The sequence below is a fragment of the Labrus mixtus genome, chromosome 5 (genome assembly GCF_963584025.1).
Source record: "Labrus mixtus chromosome 5, fLabMix1.1, whole genome shotgun sequence".
Taxonomy (NCBI): domain Eukaryota; kingdom Metazoa; phylum Chordata; class Actinopteri; order Labriformes; family Labridae; genus Labrus; species Labrus mixtus.
The window spans coordinates 23,600,401-23,617,726 of record NC_083616.1 but is presented as its reverse complement, the minus strand read 5'-3'; the positions used below and the strand labels follow the sequence as shown (position 1 = coordinate 23,617,726).

The following is a 17,326-nucleotide window of genomic DNA, read 5'->3' as shown; positions in this document are numbered from 1 at the left end:
GATCCTCAGAGGCTCCGTCCTGCCCTTAAGTCTAATTAGAAGGCAGCAGGAGTAAGGACCGCGCTTTAGACTTTTTATTTTTTTTCCGACGCTCAGCCACCTGCAATCTGCTGTGGGGAAATAGCTAGGTACCCAATGGATCCCTCCAATAGGACGGGGTCTTGCACATTTAATGAGGCAGTGTACAGATGGCCCTTGTTTTCATTCGCATGTCAAATCCTGAGTCCTCAGTCCTCAAAATGATGAAGTTAGAAAGATTTTTTCTCCCGTTGCTCACATTTTTTAAGTCGATTTAAAGAAAAAAGGAAAACAAGCTATTTCTGGAAGAATATCCAAAGAAATCTGAGCACGTCTGGGCATCCTTTACTTTTCATATTGTGCAAATAGAATATGAAAAGGCCAATAAGTGTTACTGCAATTAAAAAGCATCTCCTAAATTTGCAAATGTTGTTTATGTCCTAAATAAGACAAAAATATGAATTCATAAATTCATATTTTTCCAAGGATAGAACAGATTTTTCAAACTTTTATGCATCCTGTCTTGCCGGCTCTAACTCTACTCGATCTTTATTTTGTTTACTTTTTTGTGTTTTTATTTTGAAGCATTGTGATTTGTGTGTTTTTGGTCAATACAAGGAAAAATATTTTTTTGTAAAGTACACATACTGTCCTTTGAAATAAATAACTTTCTTTTCTTTCTTTCACCTAAACTCTATTTCCTATTAAAAAAAATCCAAAATATTCCTGATTATCTGAAGCTGTGTCTACTTTATATTGATGCACAGTAATGGTTTGAACCATGTTTTTGCCTATTGTGTTTTTTTATTCGCTGAGCTAACTAAGACAAATCAAACACGTTGATATTGTAATGACACACCGACTCTGAATATAAGGCTTAAAAATCAACACTGACCTCCTGACTCTGCTAACATGTAATGGCTTTTTTCACATTTTATATCTTTATACTGTATACATATATTCATCAATGCATAACTCTGTCAACCTTCTAATCTAGGGTGAATGTCGTGTCTCTTGAAAGGTCTTGAGCCAAAAAGGTGTCGCACTGTCCAGAATTTGACAATTTCTTATACAATATATCACCTGGTGATGGCGCCAGATATACAACAAAAAAGAAACAAACAGGAGAAGCTGAGCAAAACAGACAAATGTATTTATTATTGTTTCAAGTTATTTACATCTGTTGGATTACAAAATGTGGAATGTGGCCAGAATCAGAGTGAACTTGGGCGTGTGTGTGTTAAAAATGCAACTCAGGAGAGTTTTTTTTCCCTTCATTTGGCACATTAAGTCACGTGACCATGACAGTGTCACCTCTGTGTGTGTGTAAGTGTGTTGGCTTTTAATTACAGTGCAGGTGCCCTCTGTTATATGGACAATGTGCTTTATGAGTTGTGTGCTCAATTTAGGCAGTGTTTTGCTTTTTAACTACTGAGGACTGTAATACAGAATCAACCATCAATAATGCCACAAATGAATGCTGTGTAAGAAAGTGAGGTTTGGTTGCTTCCCGGATGAATTCACAGAACAACAATGACTCTGTACTGCTGCGTCCCTTATCTTCTGATGATGCAGCATCTCTGATACTATACAGACTCTTATAAAGATTCACTATAACTGAAAACGAGGGACCCTTTCTTTGTTCAATCAAAAGTGCAATATCTTTAAAAAATATCTTCAACATATTTCAACAGAGAACCAAACAGTTACAGCGAGATGCAGGAGGCGTCTATTCCTTACATCTATATCAACACAATAAAAACATGACTGAACAATAAAACATCCCTGTGGAAAAGTCACACATGATATCACTGTAGAAATTTTACACTATCAGTTAAAGATATCAGCAAAAAAATCCACTGCTTTGTGAGAAACAGACTGGATCGAAACACGGATTAATTAGCTACAAATCAACTAGAGTTACACATTATTAAGGCCAGACTGATAAGGCTGGAATCCTCCTTTTATTAAATCAGTGCGACATTTATTTCATTTAATTTGGGCTAAATTGTAAAAAATAAAAAGTTTAGTGTCCTTGAAAGCAGTTTATTAATCCCTGTCTTTGTCCTTCACATTTTATTTCTTCACTCTACCTGCATTCGTCTCCAGACAGTTCCACACATATTTTTATTATCTGTTCTTTAAAAAAAAAAAAAAAACATTAAAAAGAAAACATGAATTCTCTCTTTTGTAATCTGGGTACTTTCTCCCTATCAGCATGTCTGATGAGCATTAAAACATCAGTTTGCCTGTATGGCTTTATTTCTTCTTCTTTTTTTGACAAGAGTTTTGACAGCCGAGGCCACTAAAACTTTCAGTGACCAACACAACAAATGACATTCATTCATGCCCAGTGCCTCCTCCTGTTCTCCTCCAACACTTACTTTTACACATCGCCTTGACATCAGCGTCTCCTGCACTTCAGCGGGCGGTGCCATTTACCTCACTCAAGACTGCAGGAGAGGATGTGACGGAGCGGGTGAAGAGGGGGGATGATGAAAGAAGAGTGGTGGAGTGATGTGTGGGTGGCTGGAGATAATCTCTCAGACACTACAAGGTGTCGTGCTGCCATATCTGAGATGGAGGTTGCTAAGCAACAGCATCTTTATAGTCCTTTGGGTGGTAACTAGGTTACCCCAACTCACTTTCGTCATGTTGGCTTTTTAGCTGCGTTACAACAGCGTTACAGTTTCCCTCTTCCTGTTGGCTGATAACTTAAACCAGCTGGTTTGGTCCAAAGCATCCAGGCTGGTGAGAAGTTGACCAGTTACACCAGTTCATCCAGTAGAGTCCCTATGCTGTGGTGTTGCTCTGGGGGACCGGCTATGGGTTTGTTACACATGGGACAGACGCAGCGCACTTCCAGCCACTTAACCAGACACCTGCACAGGATTTAATGAACAAGATAGACATATTAAGAGCAGTCACACTGGGCCCACCCCCCTGATCATTTTTATTCTTTGAAGCCAAAGCCACTGGTGACCCATAATGTGGGCCGCTTTTAGAAACTTTAAACCTTTAACTTTTTCTTAAATGTAGAAAATACACTAAATGAGAACATTTAAAGTTTTATACATATATAACAAGGCCTGCAAATACGTTTCATGACAGTACAACATGATATTTATCCTGAGGAATACTTTAATCCCTGCTACGATAGGATTTTAATTGTACTGAATCCAAGACAATATATATCCAATTAATACAATCAGTTCAATTTTTATCAAAATACAACTAAAATACTATTTCACAATTTTATTAATGAGCTTTTTGAGAGCTATCATCCCTCTGGCTGATTATCTGTTTGCATGAGAAATAAATGTGTACACTTCGTATCACTGATTCTGAATTGTTGATCATAAAAGTCCTATATTGATCCATACTGTTGTATCTTTACACCCCTTTATGAGCCAGCGAATTACCCTTCATGGGATTAAAATATGTTGTGATTGTTCAATTTGAAATATTCAATGTGAAAACATATCTACGCCTGTGAAAGTTTATGATAAAGCCCATTATCTCTTTTGCTTCCTGATTTATTTCCAACGAGTACTTCTACTATCCTACGCTGCCAATGTCTCTGGATTCACAATCCTGACGTTCCTAATGATTTTCGCAGCCTACGCCCCTTCATGCAGTCTTAAAATATCGTCGCTATTCCTACATATAGACCTGCTTTTGCACAACCCACCACCTCCAGGATGTTCAGGGGAGTAAATGAGAATTTCTATCAACCAGCCTCTTTATTTCTCCTCCTCCACCACCACAAGTGTCAAGATCCCGTCCTGTCTCCTGTTCGCATAGGGGTCCAATGGAGTCCAGTCACTTCACTCTTTCTTCAGTAAACCAATCATTTAATACATGTCCAATTCATAAATCTAAAACACAACTTTAGAGCTAAACTTCAAATAGTGTCTCTGTCACACACGTTGAGAAACACTGCTCTATATGCAGATCCTATCCTGTTCATAGATGTAAAGTATGCTCTGAAAAGTCGACTTGTAGCATTGTATCTGTCTAAGAAACTGTCAGCTGTTAAACTTTGTTATGGAAAAAAAAGAATTCTTCCAGTCTTCATGCTGCAGTGACAGGCATTTAAAATAAGAATACAGAAATATTCACAGTTTTTTCCGGCAGGCACCATTGGCTTCCTTCCGTCATATAAAGGCATCAGTATTAAATATTGTCTGTTTTGTTTCCTGTTTCAAAACTACTCACAAACATTAAAAACTTGTTTGTTTTTAAGATTTATTTTTTGGCTTTTTTGTGTTATTGTAAAGATAGGAGAGTGGAAAGAGCTCGAAATCAGATAGAGAGACGGTGGGGAATGACATGCGGGAAAGGAGCCACAGGTCGGATTTGAGCCCGGGCCGCCCCCTTGGAGGACTATGACCTCGGTAGATGGGGAGCGTGCACCAACCACTACGCTACCTGCACGTCTGCAACCCAAGAGCTTCTGTTTCGAAACAGGCTGGTATGAATGCTGATGCCTTTATATGACCTACAAAAGCAAACAAGACCATCAGGTACAGGATTTATTTCTTTTTAATAATACTTCCTTTAAATGCTGCTGCAGGGTCGGAGGCAGATGAGGTAATTGATTGCATGATTGCTGATATAAAGGCCTTTGTTTACATTTTCCATGGCAAAAAAAAAAATCTCAATAGTAAGTAATTGAACTGTTAAAAGATGGCAGGATGAGATTTTTTTTTACACATGTACAGGACATGATCAGCAGAAAAAGTAAGTAGTACTTTCCATAGGGGGCGCAATAATGGACACAAACCTAAAGTTTCTAACAGGAGCTTTAAATTAGTAATTAGGTCCTCATAGTGTGTACCTGCCTCAAGGATTCAAAATAATTCCTCCACCACTGGTAGAGTGCATAACAATTTTTTGAACACCTCATAGATATAAGGATGCGTATCACCTTCAGAATGTTGTTATTTATCCCATCTACCCAGTGCATGCTGGGGAATGGCCCTGCCTTGACTACTCCTCCCTCACCCTGAGTAAAGTTGCAGAATTATTGAATAAATGAATGAACAGTGATGTTGGACAAGAACTCCAGCAGAGGAGCGCTGCAGGAGGACTTGACCGAAACTAACTCCTGATCACCGAACTTCAGATCAAACGCCGACGCTTTGGTTTTCAAAAGCTCGGGGCAGCGGCACAGCGGTAACAGGACCGAAAAACGTGCTCTCTCGTACTCACTTCCTGTGGAAGGCATGTTGGCATGGCAACACCCCCAGCTCATCTTTCACTTTGAAGTCCTCCAGACACACGGCGCACGTCTGCTGTGTGACAGACAGCCATGACAGAGAGAGAGAGGACAGTCAATGGATGATGTTATTCGACAAAATTGTAGGTGTTTTTCTTGTGGTGCAGAATGTCAATCATCATAAATCACATTCTTACCCCGTGAAGATTCAGCTTTTTTGGATCCCCTTTTAAAACCACCTAGAGGGGGGGGGACAAATACAAACAAAGTTATAATTATTTTCTTTGTAGACATTAAAGTCTACTAAAAATCAAAAAGTCTCAGTTTTACCTCTCTGTATCCAAAGCGCTCACTCTGGGCTTGGTGTCGTAGTTTGCTGTGGATGAATACAAAACAAATTGATGAATACATTTTAAACCACCTTAAGTGTGAACGTACTCCTTATTGAAAGCTTCGCCTGTTGCCACCACAACAGAAAAAGCTTTTGCTTTTTTTCATATTCTTTACATTTAAAATCTTAGTCTCGAAAGTGACTCAAAGTATGTCTAACAAATGAAAATGGTGAAAATAAAACTGAGGCAGTAGCTTCAATCTGAAAGCTGTGGTACTGAAGCATGTGTTCCTCACACCTCTTTCCACTTGTATTAAGAGATAAAGATGTCTGTATATAGTCAGAGCTTGGGTTCAACATCAGGTCGTTGTATCCAGGCACAGATTGAAGCTTTGTGTGGTTAAATTGTTGGACATTATGTGAAACAGAAGCTGTGTAATTGTAGGGTAAGCTTTGATAATTAAGTGTCTTCACAGGCCCTACAGTGTGCACACATTATGTACAGACACATGTTCCTGTACATGCACACACAAACACATTGTTCCAAAGTAATCCTGTAACTACAGGCAAATGCTTACATGCACAAATACACAAACACTACTAATGAGTACGTTGCCTCTTTGAATCCCTGCACCACCCCTGAACCAACAATGGAGAGGAGATCTTTATCGCCTTGGCGAGCTGTGTCTGCTCGGGAGTTTATTTTTGGCCTCTTGTTTTTACACAACTAAACATAGACTCAAACGTCTATCACTGTCTGCGATTTGAGCCTGAAACCAAATGCAGGAACAGCACCTGAGATTAAAGATGAGCGTTCGCTCGGTGCTCTGATTCCCTTTATAAAATAAAGAACTGCTGCTTAGAGTTAGGAAATGACAGTTTTTTGTTGTGTTTGTCACTTGGTTTATTGTTTATGCTGATTGCAGCTAACAATCTCCCCATACTGAACAATGTGAGGATACGGGTTTAACATCTGTTGAGGTTTCCCAGGCCTGATGTGAAGTGGGTGAAAGGGGGGAAAGACGACGATTTTAGCGTTTCAGTTCGACTATTGTGCCCTCTCTGTAAGAATAGAAAAACCTCATTCAGTTACTCTGGACCAGTTCTTATTGTATTAAAGCAACAATGATTCACAGGTGTACATTTTATAGCGCAGAAAAAACCCTTTTAACAACTGAATTCTTTGATGTTGTGCAGATTTTCTCATTTTGATTTGAGCGATTTTAATATATATTATTTTTTTTGGAAATTAAAATAAATGAACTAATTTTATGGTTATGAATTTGTTTGTTTGTGTGTTTTATAAAGATATTTTTGTGCCTTTATTGTAGAGACAGGACAGTGGATAGAAATCAGGAAGATGGAGAGTGAGGGAATGACAGGTCGGATTCAAACCCGGGCTGCACGGTTGGAGGAATACAGCCTCCGTATGTGGGGCACGCGCACCAACCACTACGCTACCAGAACCCTGTGTTATATAATTGCACACCCCGTGTTTATAGTGTTCTATATCTTCTTTTGACTGCATGATCTTGCGTGCTATAATGCAATAAATCCATAATCTACTTCAAGTGTTTACAGTTGTTATATTGTGATCAACATCTGGAGCTCAGATTGGCGTGTTAAATAAATCAAAGTATTCATGAACAACAATAGCAAATGGTGTCAAGTCAAATTGTTCCTGCAGTCACATTCAGCATTTTAGGATAACATGTATTTGCAGGTGAACTCTTTCAGGGTTACAGAGTCAACTTTTCTCAAACAGAAACTTTTATCTAAAGATTTGAGCGACTTAATAGATGTCTCTGCCCTGATAGCAGCAAACTGTGTTCACATGTGGTAACAGCTGACCTCCAACCTGCCCACTTTCCTGCTAAAGCATTTTGGATTTCACCGTCTCTATATATTTTCCCCAATCCGTCTGCTTTCCAATCTTCTGCAGGTACGATAGCATCTGCACGGCCGGTTTTGAGCTCTATGGAGCTGCAGGGAACTGGAGAAAGATTTTCTAATAATAACAAGTTACACCTACAAGTCATGTTTCCTGTCAGCTAATGAACAACCGTATTAAGCTCTAGGAACTGTCCTTTTTCTCCTCCATTCAGTCTCAGGGATCACTGACAGGAAATTAAATGAGTCAGTGCATTTATTTGGGGAAAGTGGCTCTGGTGGCCTAATATTACTGCTCTCAGTCACTACAGTGTATATCAAAGGACAAGTCGACGTCTAAATATGTTCCTGACAAGTGAAGCTGCTGTTCTCTTCTGTAAAGTCAAGCTGTAGCAGCTTTTTGAGGGTATCTGACTGACAGTCCAAAGGGAAACGGGATAGGACGGTGGGATATGACCTCAGAAGGAAACGCTTCTTTGGGTATGACATCATCGGCATCAGCATGATTTGCAGTTAGAGGGCAGGTAACTGGAGACTGTTTCCCTGATGCTCTCAGGTGGACACACAATGTCAGTATGATCACAATGTATCGTGATCTTAATGCCTAGTGGTTGGTTTAAGCTAAGTAAACATACATCAAGTTTGGAAGCCAATATGATTTAAAGTTGATTTAACAGTATTAAGAAGAAGATGTTTTTAATTATTTGGCATAAATACTAAAATAGGTGCATAATACAACTTAACTAGATAAGTGATCTAAAAGAATCACAAGGACATTTTATGTTTCAGCTGGACTTTAAACATGCAGACCAGCAGCTATTAAAGTACACTAGGGTACAATTAAGATGTATTTTTAGTTTGTGAGCTTGGTAAAATTGCAGGTAAAGCTGTACTCACCCAAAGTTTGAGTCATGATTTGAACATTTTGAATATGAAGGTTGAGAGAATTTATTCATCAAATCATTAAAATCCTTCTTAGATCTGAAAGCTCTTAAGAAAAAAAAAAGTGATGTAATTGCTTTGCGTGATCAAAGGAAGAAAAATTCAGACAAATCTCCCACAAACTCTGTGACACGCCAGAATCAGAGCGAGCCGGTCTGCTAGGAATAATAAGGAAACCTGCAGAGAACAACATTCATTGCTCAGCATTCGTCTAATAAGTCAGCCGGTCTATAATGGGAATCACAATCACACATCTACCCAAGTCTACATTCAGCGAGTTAATGAGGCCAAAGGAAGTGACTCATGGTTCTTTGAAAAGTGCTCAAAGAGAAACAGAATGGATCCGAGCTTTTCTTACAGAGTTGATGGTGAATTTATTTTTGAACCCAGGGCTGGAAAAAGAAAAAGAAAAGAGCTTCACATAATCACTGTGTTTCATCTCTTGATCAATAAAATCTAAAATGGCTTGGGTTGAAAGGCTGGTGCTTGCTTTTGTTGTTTAATATTGACGGATTTTTCTCTATATCTTTGCAAGGTTTTCTTTTCTCCTGGTAATGCAATGTTAAAAAAAAATACCTCACGGAAATAAAATGAGGCTTTTGTCAGATTTCTAAGCTTTTCCTTTGAGTTCTGTTCTGCATTACGTGGGGTTTGCCCCGTTCAGTAGTCATTGATGATTCTGATTTTTTTTTCTTCCTTGGCCAAGAATGAACTCTGATTCACATGTTTTGCATTTCATTGCATTTGCAAGTGTATTCAATTGTAACCAAGGTTATCATGGTTCACAAAGACTAATGAAAAACAAAACTAGAATTGAAACACATTTTTGTTAACTGAAATATAAAGTGCAAACAAGGCGTTAAAAACAGAACCAACTAAAGCTTTTTAGTGTTTTTACAAAACTAATTGAAATAAAACAAAATTATGGAGAAGATGTGTGTCGCCTTAACATATTGCCAGTTCGGGTGGGATATGTACAACACTGTTACGCCTTGTCTTCAATTTGTAAGACATTGGGGTGAATAGTGGGGCGGAGTTGTTCCCCCCGATTCGCCATCAGAGGTAGTACCAGAGGTGTCAGAGGAGCAAGACAATGACAATATGTAACCTAACAAAGCCTGCAGAGAGGAACAGAACGGCCTACAGCCTACAAACACAGGTTTTTTTTTTTTTTAAATGTGTGTTGTACAGCCTGATTCTAAAGGAAAACAGGTTGATTTGGACAGCAACTTTAAATCGTATCCAACATTAAAAATAAGACATTGTTATAGGTTGTTAACTTTGCAGAGACTCAGTCATTCAAAGACAATCCTGCAGGTGTGGAGATTCTGTATGAGGTTTTTCTACACGGCACACGTGCATGTATATGATGTGTTTGCACACCCACTGTGTGCTATTCATGCCATGTTTATTCTGAGCAGTCCCTCTGCAGTTTTCCTCGCTGCTGTCCTCACACATTGTGACGGGCCGCTTCCTGTTGCCTCATATCCCGTCCTTCAGACACACACACCCACACACGTCCCCTCAGCTCATCGGGGAGTTCACAGTCAACAGACGGCGAGGTCAGCATGTTCCTCTATTTCTTTTCTTCCTCCCTCCCTCACACACACACAAAAACACAACACAAACACAATTTCCCTAAAGGTTAAGCTTTGAGCTGCAGCAATGTTGGCTGTTTTTCCACGTACAGATTAAAATATCTCAAAGCTCCTGTGAGGAACTTTTAGTTTGTGTCGGTATTGGCACCCTCTGTGTACAAAGCGGTACTGCCTATTTTAAGATTTTATCTTGTTAATTGTATGATTTTTTTTATTTTTATTTTTTTATAAATAATCTCATCCTGTTTCATTTAACAGTAAAATGTAACCCTCATTGAGAATCTTTGCGGTGGAAAATGTAAAAAAAAGTGTTTCAAAGTTGGCAGTTAATCTTTTTGTCCGACACCTACCCTGCGGCAAAGGTTAAAGGTCTTAATAAAATACAATTTAGAAAAAAAATATTCTCTCTAAAGGTCTTTTTTACTAGTAAATAAAGCTCGTCACAGGACCTCTAACAACCAAGGTTATCGGATGTATTGCTGTAACATTTTGAATAGATATTAATACAAGATGAATGTAAATAAAAATGGTTTTGGGTGATGCACAGATTAATGAACTTGCCAACAAAGTTAACCTCTTTTTAGCACTGTGCTAGGATACATGTATGGCATTATGGCACTTTCAAGAGTACAATTTTTGTTCTGTCCGACTGTTTAGTTACATTGAATGGTAAGGAAACTTCATCAGGTGTATGCTTTTGGTGGGAAAGTGATCAACATCGGTTTAATCGAGCTATAACGTGTACGCCGCAACTCTCAGCTACATGGTTTTTGCCTCATTGATATACTGGAGGATGTAACTCTGGAAACTCTCTCTCATGGCTTTTTATTATTTCACTTTTGTGTGCCTCTATTTTTTGTTTCTGTGTGAAAGTACATTTCACCAAGGAGGACAGATTACCAAATGATCCACTGTAAAAACCAGAGCAGATTAGTTCTAGATTTGAAAAATACTCTTCTTCTCGTATTGTCTTGTAATTATCACATATTTAATTTCTTCCTTTTTTTTGAGTAGGGAGGGGGAGGGGGGAGGGTGTCTACTAACCTGATAAAGTAACAGCAGAAGATAAGGCTCAGGATGAAGACAAATATACCAGTCCCAAAGATGACCATGTAGATGTTGAGCGGAAGGTCCTGGAAGGTGATGGGTGGCATGGTGCACGACTTGTTGGAGTAAACCAGTCCCAGACCACAGAAGCACCCTTAACAAAGACAGAGGAAGGATTTAAAAATACATTCACTGGGAAAGGATTGCCAGGAGTAGAGATTTATGCTATACAGACATAAAAAAAAAAAACTCACATTGAAGCCATAAAATCGGAGCTTTGCACACACCTAACAGTATACCCATGTTGTATTCAAACATGTAAAACTCTGTGGTATCCAAGCAACATGGTTTCATCTGCTAAGACTTCAGGGTGATGATCCATCCATATATAACACCAATTACTGTAAAAATAATCTTTCACATCCTGAACTGAGAGCTTTTAGGGAGAACTTTGGAGTATGCTCCAATCCAAACAGATGGTTTTCCCATTAAAGGTGCCCTCTTTTGTCTCATCCTTCCTGCTTTGACGCTACACTTCTGTGTGTGTTTGTTTTACCATGAAATAGATGCACGGCTGTCTGCAGTCAAGGTCAGAGGTAGAAAGATGGGGGAGGAAACAAATGTGGCATGACATTGGACAGGTTGCATGATAAGATGCTTCCAGTATTTGATTCCTTTGTTAATTAAATGATAAGTATAAACAATCTGAGATCAATGAAGTCGAGAAGTAGTTGTAGATTTTGCCTCATTGATATACTAGAGGATGTAACACACAGAGATACAGAGAGCAGAATTATGTGTGTGAGTAATGAGAAGTCCGTATCTGCATGTGAGAGGGGGCTTTGTGCTATCAGGGTCACACTAACCCAGCGAGTGATAGTGAATGGGAGATAACGCATGCAGGACTCATCACAGTCTGCTCATATAAACCTTGTCCCAATGAATGATCAAAAAGTACAGCAGCTGATGTCACAGATGAGCGTGTTGTTAATATGAGCTTTTATAGTGTTGAGTCATAATCGGGAGCTCCATATTTTTTGCTTTCAAACGTTTCTTAAGTTACCACATCCCTTAAACTTAACAATATAAACCTGATAAAATCAGATGATTTTCCAAAAACAGATTCTGGCGTTTCAGGCTGCAGCCCTGAAACATCCTGAACAAGCAGATGGTAGATGGATACTTGGATCGATTGATAGAAAAGTAAGCTCTGTGTAACAGGATACGCATTTTACAAAAGGATTGGTTGCATACGAGGAGAGACAGACTGATTTGTGGAGAAAAAAAGGATGGATGGATGGGTGGATGGAACACAGATAAAGGGGCGCTATATGTTGGATAACGGATAAGTTCATGGCTGGATAGACATGGTTGGTGTAATACACGGTGAATGATGCTTAACGTCTGTATAGATAGATGAATGGATGGTTTGTTTCGCAGATACAAAGTCAAAGGAATTGCTGATAGATGGATGGGTGGATTGTGGGTGATAGATAAAAGGATGGATGGACAGATGGAGAAAGAATTGGAGAATAAACGGGAAGATAGATGATGGATAGATGAAAAACACAAATGCATGGACAGACAGGCGGATGGAAAAAAGATAAATTAATGTTCAGACAGATATTTTGTTGGATGGATTAAAAATGATGGACAGACAAATGGAGGGATGACGGAGACCTTTTCCAGCTTCATTTCCCTGTTCTGTGGTACGTATTGTTTTCTTTGGGCCAAGTTTTTTTTTTTATTGATCCTGTTATTTCTAGTCGTCCCTGTAGCCAAAGTGACACTTTGACATTTCTATTTGACATTTCTACCACCTCACAGTGGAAATTGCGGTATGAGACGATCAATACTTCCCACCTCTTATTTCCACTCTCTCTGAATGAGATGTGATGCTTCCATTTATCGATGGATAAGCATTTAAGACCTCTAAATTACCTCACTCAGCAAGAGGCGATTTTTACCAGAGACCTCGACATTTGCCTGATCCACAATCAGCACGGTCTAAATGATCGTATGCTGATGAAAGAACATGTGCTGGGTGGAGGCCAGGATTTTAAAAAAAATACAGAGGTCACGAATCATGTTTCCAACATGCTCGATTAACTCAACTCAAGATTTTTGATCAAGACTTTTCCTTGAGATCAATGTCTACATACAGATCAACAAAAGCTCTCGTGAGGAGCCTTAAGCTTGTCATGAAACACACTCACATTACTACCCATGCATCTATATGACCAACAAACACAAACAAAACCATCAGAACCAGATTGATTACTTTCTATGTCTGTTGTTTTAATTTTAAATGCCAGTCGATGCTGCAACCAGTGTCAGACAAAGACATTAACAGTATGTAGACAATTAGTGATTTTACATTCAACTGTTTTAAGATGGCAGGATGAGATTTTAAATCATAAATCACCACATACACATGACCAGTACGGACCACCAAAAAGACAACATGTAACACTTGGTCCACAAGGACAGGAAAATGCACATAACATTTTATATAATTTATTTATCTTATCCCATCTCTCCCCCTATCCCTTTCCAAGCCCGGCGCAGTCTAGGCCTGTGAAGGCTGTTTCGTCATGAGCCGGGGATCCGGCCGAAGATATCTGCCTTTTTAATAAGGCAGTTTTTTTCTTCCCACTGTAACTTTTGCTGCTTTGCTAAAGTGCTCATGATGGATAGGCCGGGTCTTTGTAACATAACAATGAGTAAGGTCTTTTTACCTGCTCTTTTGTAATGTTAACAGACAAAGAGTAAGGTCTTTTACCTGCTTTTTGTAAAGTGTCTCGAGATAACACTTGTTATGAGTTGACGCTATACAAATAAAAATTGATTGATTGATTGATTGATTTACAGATGCTGAATGAGGCAACCTATGGACCCAGTCCTCAACTTCTTGAAACTGTTTGGGTGTATGTGCACTATTGTAAAATGTCAACTCATTTCCATTTCATTCAATTCTCCATATTCATGACTGCACTGTCCACAATGGTAGCAGGACACACGTAAGGACGCAAACCTGCAAGTACACATGTCAGATACTCTCCATCATATTTACATTTATAATAGTCTGCTTCACGAGGGCCATCGGCAGACAAAGAGGCAGGCTTACAACATGTAGTGGGGGGGTGTATCTTTTCTTGTAATCATGTCATGGCAAAGCTGATGGAATAAATCACCTGTGAAGCTGCTGCAGACTGAGAATCTAAATCTGGGTCATTGGTATTCAAGTCCTCGTATGTGACGATCATATCACGACTGTCTTCACGCCGGTATGGATGGATGAGCACTCATGTCTTTCTCCTCCACCTCGCTATAAACATGGAGGGCAGACAGCAATATGTGTTCTGCTTTTGGGTGGAGCCCCCATGCATGACCACTGACCTACATATTGGCACACTCAGGATGCTCCACCGTTGCCATGGTGCCAAGAGTAGCAGATGCAGAAAAAAGGATAGAGGTTAGATGAAAGAAGTTCCCATTTTGGAGTACATAAGGAATCTGAGTCAGACTGCATGTTGAGCTTCAGCTGTCAGACTGATTCTCCTTTTTTTCTTCTTCTTTTTTTTTTTTTTTAAAGGTAGGAAAGTCCCTCCGTGATTTGACAAGGCTGTAAAATATATCGACTACAGCAGCTTCTCTGACAGCTCCTACGAGATGCCTGCTGGGGTTTTGTCCTATATACCGCCGTGTTCACACAAAGCTGCTTCTGCTCGCAGTAAAGACAGAATTTCCCATCAAATATTCAACAGTTCACATGAGTGGGGAACACTCAAGCTTGCCTGCTTGATGACTGCTGCTGGTTCATCCAAGAAGAAAGTAGGTTGGGCCCCAAAGTAACCCCACATATGCATGAAAGCGCTACATGTGTCACGCATCAACTCGGCCAAACAGCCACAGTCACACACACAGTCACACACAGTCACACACACACACACACACACACACACAACACACACACACACACACACACACACACACACACACACACACTGATACACAGAGCAGACTCTGAGCTGTGACTGACTGATACTGCTTCATTTTTCTAGCAGAATGTCACTCTTTGATACTTTGTGTCTGTGTTGTGTGTGTGTGTGTGTGTGTGTGTGTGTGTGTGTGTGTGTGTGCGCTATTCCCCCCATGAACGGCAGCACAAAGGGAGTAATTGTTCCTATCTGAACAACACCAATAGTCCACCAAGGAGGCTGCAGCTGCTGAACTCAAACAGGAAAAGCCAAAGGTAAAAAAGAACAACACAAATCCATCATCCTCACCAGGATTTTGTCGTGACAACGCATCACTGACGCAAAAAACGTTTCACAGCAATGAACAGATTTGGTTTTGTCCAAGTGACTAATGCAAATCTGGACCCTAACAGCACTTTTCATAAAAGACAGAAGTTGCTCAGACTTTATTGACAGTTGAAGATAATCTGTCAAAGCCATGAGGAGTGTAATTGAGGACTGCAAGATAGAGTCGGCCAGTGTAAACAAGATTACCCACGGAGGCAAAATGTTACAAAAGCACAAAGCACAATGGCTGGCCTTGTGTGGCTGTAGCTGAATTCATTTAAATAGAAATAAAGGATTCTATTAATTAAGCCATTATAGTATTCTACTGATCCGTATACGTTTTTAACATGTTAATCACAGCCAAAATGCTGTCTTTTATGAATTTTATATGTTTTTTTAAAAGGTTACAAAAGCGTTATTGAAGGTCAATTTAATGAAAGCCGTATGCAAATATTTAGTAATAACCACAAAACACACTTTAATGTTAAGAAAAGCAACAATGTATTATTCCATTGTCAGCTACCTTCCTATTCTGTGTGCACTGATTCTGTTGCAGTTTGTCTCTCAGCATCATTCAGATGAGAGCGTGTTCACAATGATTAAAGAGATATGAGAACAGCTTCAATAAATGATGAAGAAGCATCCCGAACAATGTCCGTGTCATGTTTTAAGAAAGCCAGTTTCATTTGATTCACGGTCCAGCAAAAAATAATCATTCCAGTCAATGTCACAAACAGCAAACAAACAGTATCGTATTGAGGAAGCTCAAACCAGGCAATGTGTGCAACTCATTGCATCATAAAAACACTGTATTGATCAATGAAGTTGGTCATTGGCAATTCCTTTTTTTCTCAAAAGCAAATAGATAAATATTTAGTGTTCATTGCAGTGAAACAGCTCTTATACAGATCCTAAGAAAAATCTGCTATTGTTAAACCTTATTTACTTTATTGTTCTTCAATAGGCTTCCACTTCTTGAAGAGAAGTTACAGTTGTTAAAAAAAAAACATACATCAAAGAGCATTTGTAGCCTACATGTTATGCAATAATATTACAGTGTTATATTTATATTATCACTGCTAATATACAAAAGTGATACCAACTCACTATAAAACGCCCCACAAGTCTGAATAGGAGTGATATTGTTTTTCTTTATATTTCCACTATACTCACAAAGGAAATGTCTAAATTTAGAAACACTGGATGATTCAGACTCCAGTCTACAGTCTATTCTTTTCCTCCTACCAGAGCTTCACTGTGCTCAAATAAAAGGCTGGATTTTTTATTTTTTTTCTTCACATTAGCCTTTTATCAGAGAGGCCTAAATAAACGGAGCTCGGACAATATAAAATGACTGCTCACCGTTACACCACTGAAACGGGTGCATCAATGCACCAGAGGGAGTCCTTGCCGGCGGGGTCGGATTCGTGTTTACCAACAAGCCGCAGCTTCTTCCGCGCGAGCAGATGGATGAAATCGACCGCTGCTGAAGTGCATAAGCAGTGAGGAAGGTTAGCAGGACTAGAGCACCTGTGTAACAAAAAGACGGACCACAAAAAAAAAAAAAAAAAAAAAGGGGGGATAAAAGGCGTTTGTCGAGAGTTGAAGCTTTTGTTTATCACATTATCTTGGTCCTATTCCTGCAGTCAGAAAGACGCAATGGTGATGTGGATTTCCCCTTCTTCTGTGGCTGTTTTAGGGCTCTGTTATTATTTGTACACGACATAACACTGACCCCGCAGCAGCAGCAGCATCTGTTAAGAGAGAAGAAGAAATCTGGAACACTGGCTCCGTGTTCCTGATCCCGCCCACCCGCAGACGTGAGTGACGTTCGGACCGGCCAATCAGCAGACTGTCTGTGTCGGCGTGTGTTATGACGGCCTGTCTGTGTTTTTTTTATAACGTATTTTTTTTTCAGTTTGCTAATGCATGTGTGGTTTGCTGGCCAGGCAATTAAGGCTGATAAATCAGT

General features: G+C 39.4%; 1 protein-coding gene across 2 annotated transcripts; it reads right to left on the bottom strand.

Annotated features, from left to right (window-relative positions):
- Nucleotides 1-2,165: 2,165 nt before the first annotated feature.
- On the bottom strand, nucleotides 2,166-17,164 carry rnf122 (ring finger protein 122). 2 transcript variants are annotated; one of them, XM_061038700.1, is made up of 6 exons: nucleotides 16,717-17,164; nucleotides 11,045-11,201; nucleotides 5,570-5,615; nucleotides 5,437-5,478; nucleotides 5,233-5,312; nucleotides 2,166-2,900 (listed from the first exon to the last, which is right to left on the bottom strand). In XM_061038700.1, the coding sequence occupies exons 1-6, from the start codon at nucleotides 16,739-16,741 to the stop codon at nucleotides 2,786-2,788; spliced, it is 465 nt and encodes a 154-aa protein (XP_060894683.1). In that variant the 5' UTR covers nucleotides 16,742-17,164; the 3' UTR covers nucleotides 2,166-2,785. The 2 variants fall into 2 exon arrangements, with proteins under 2 accessions (XP_060894683.1, XP_060894682.1); XM_061038699.1 differs by having other exon boundaries at nucleotides 5,233-5,315; nucleotides 16,717-17,163.
- Between the last annotated feature and the right edge of the window lie 162 nt (nucleotides 17,165-17,326).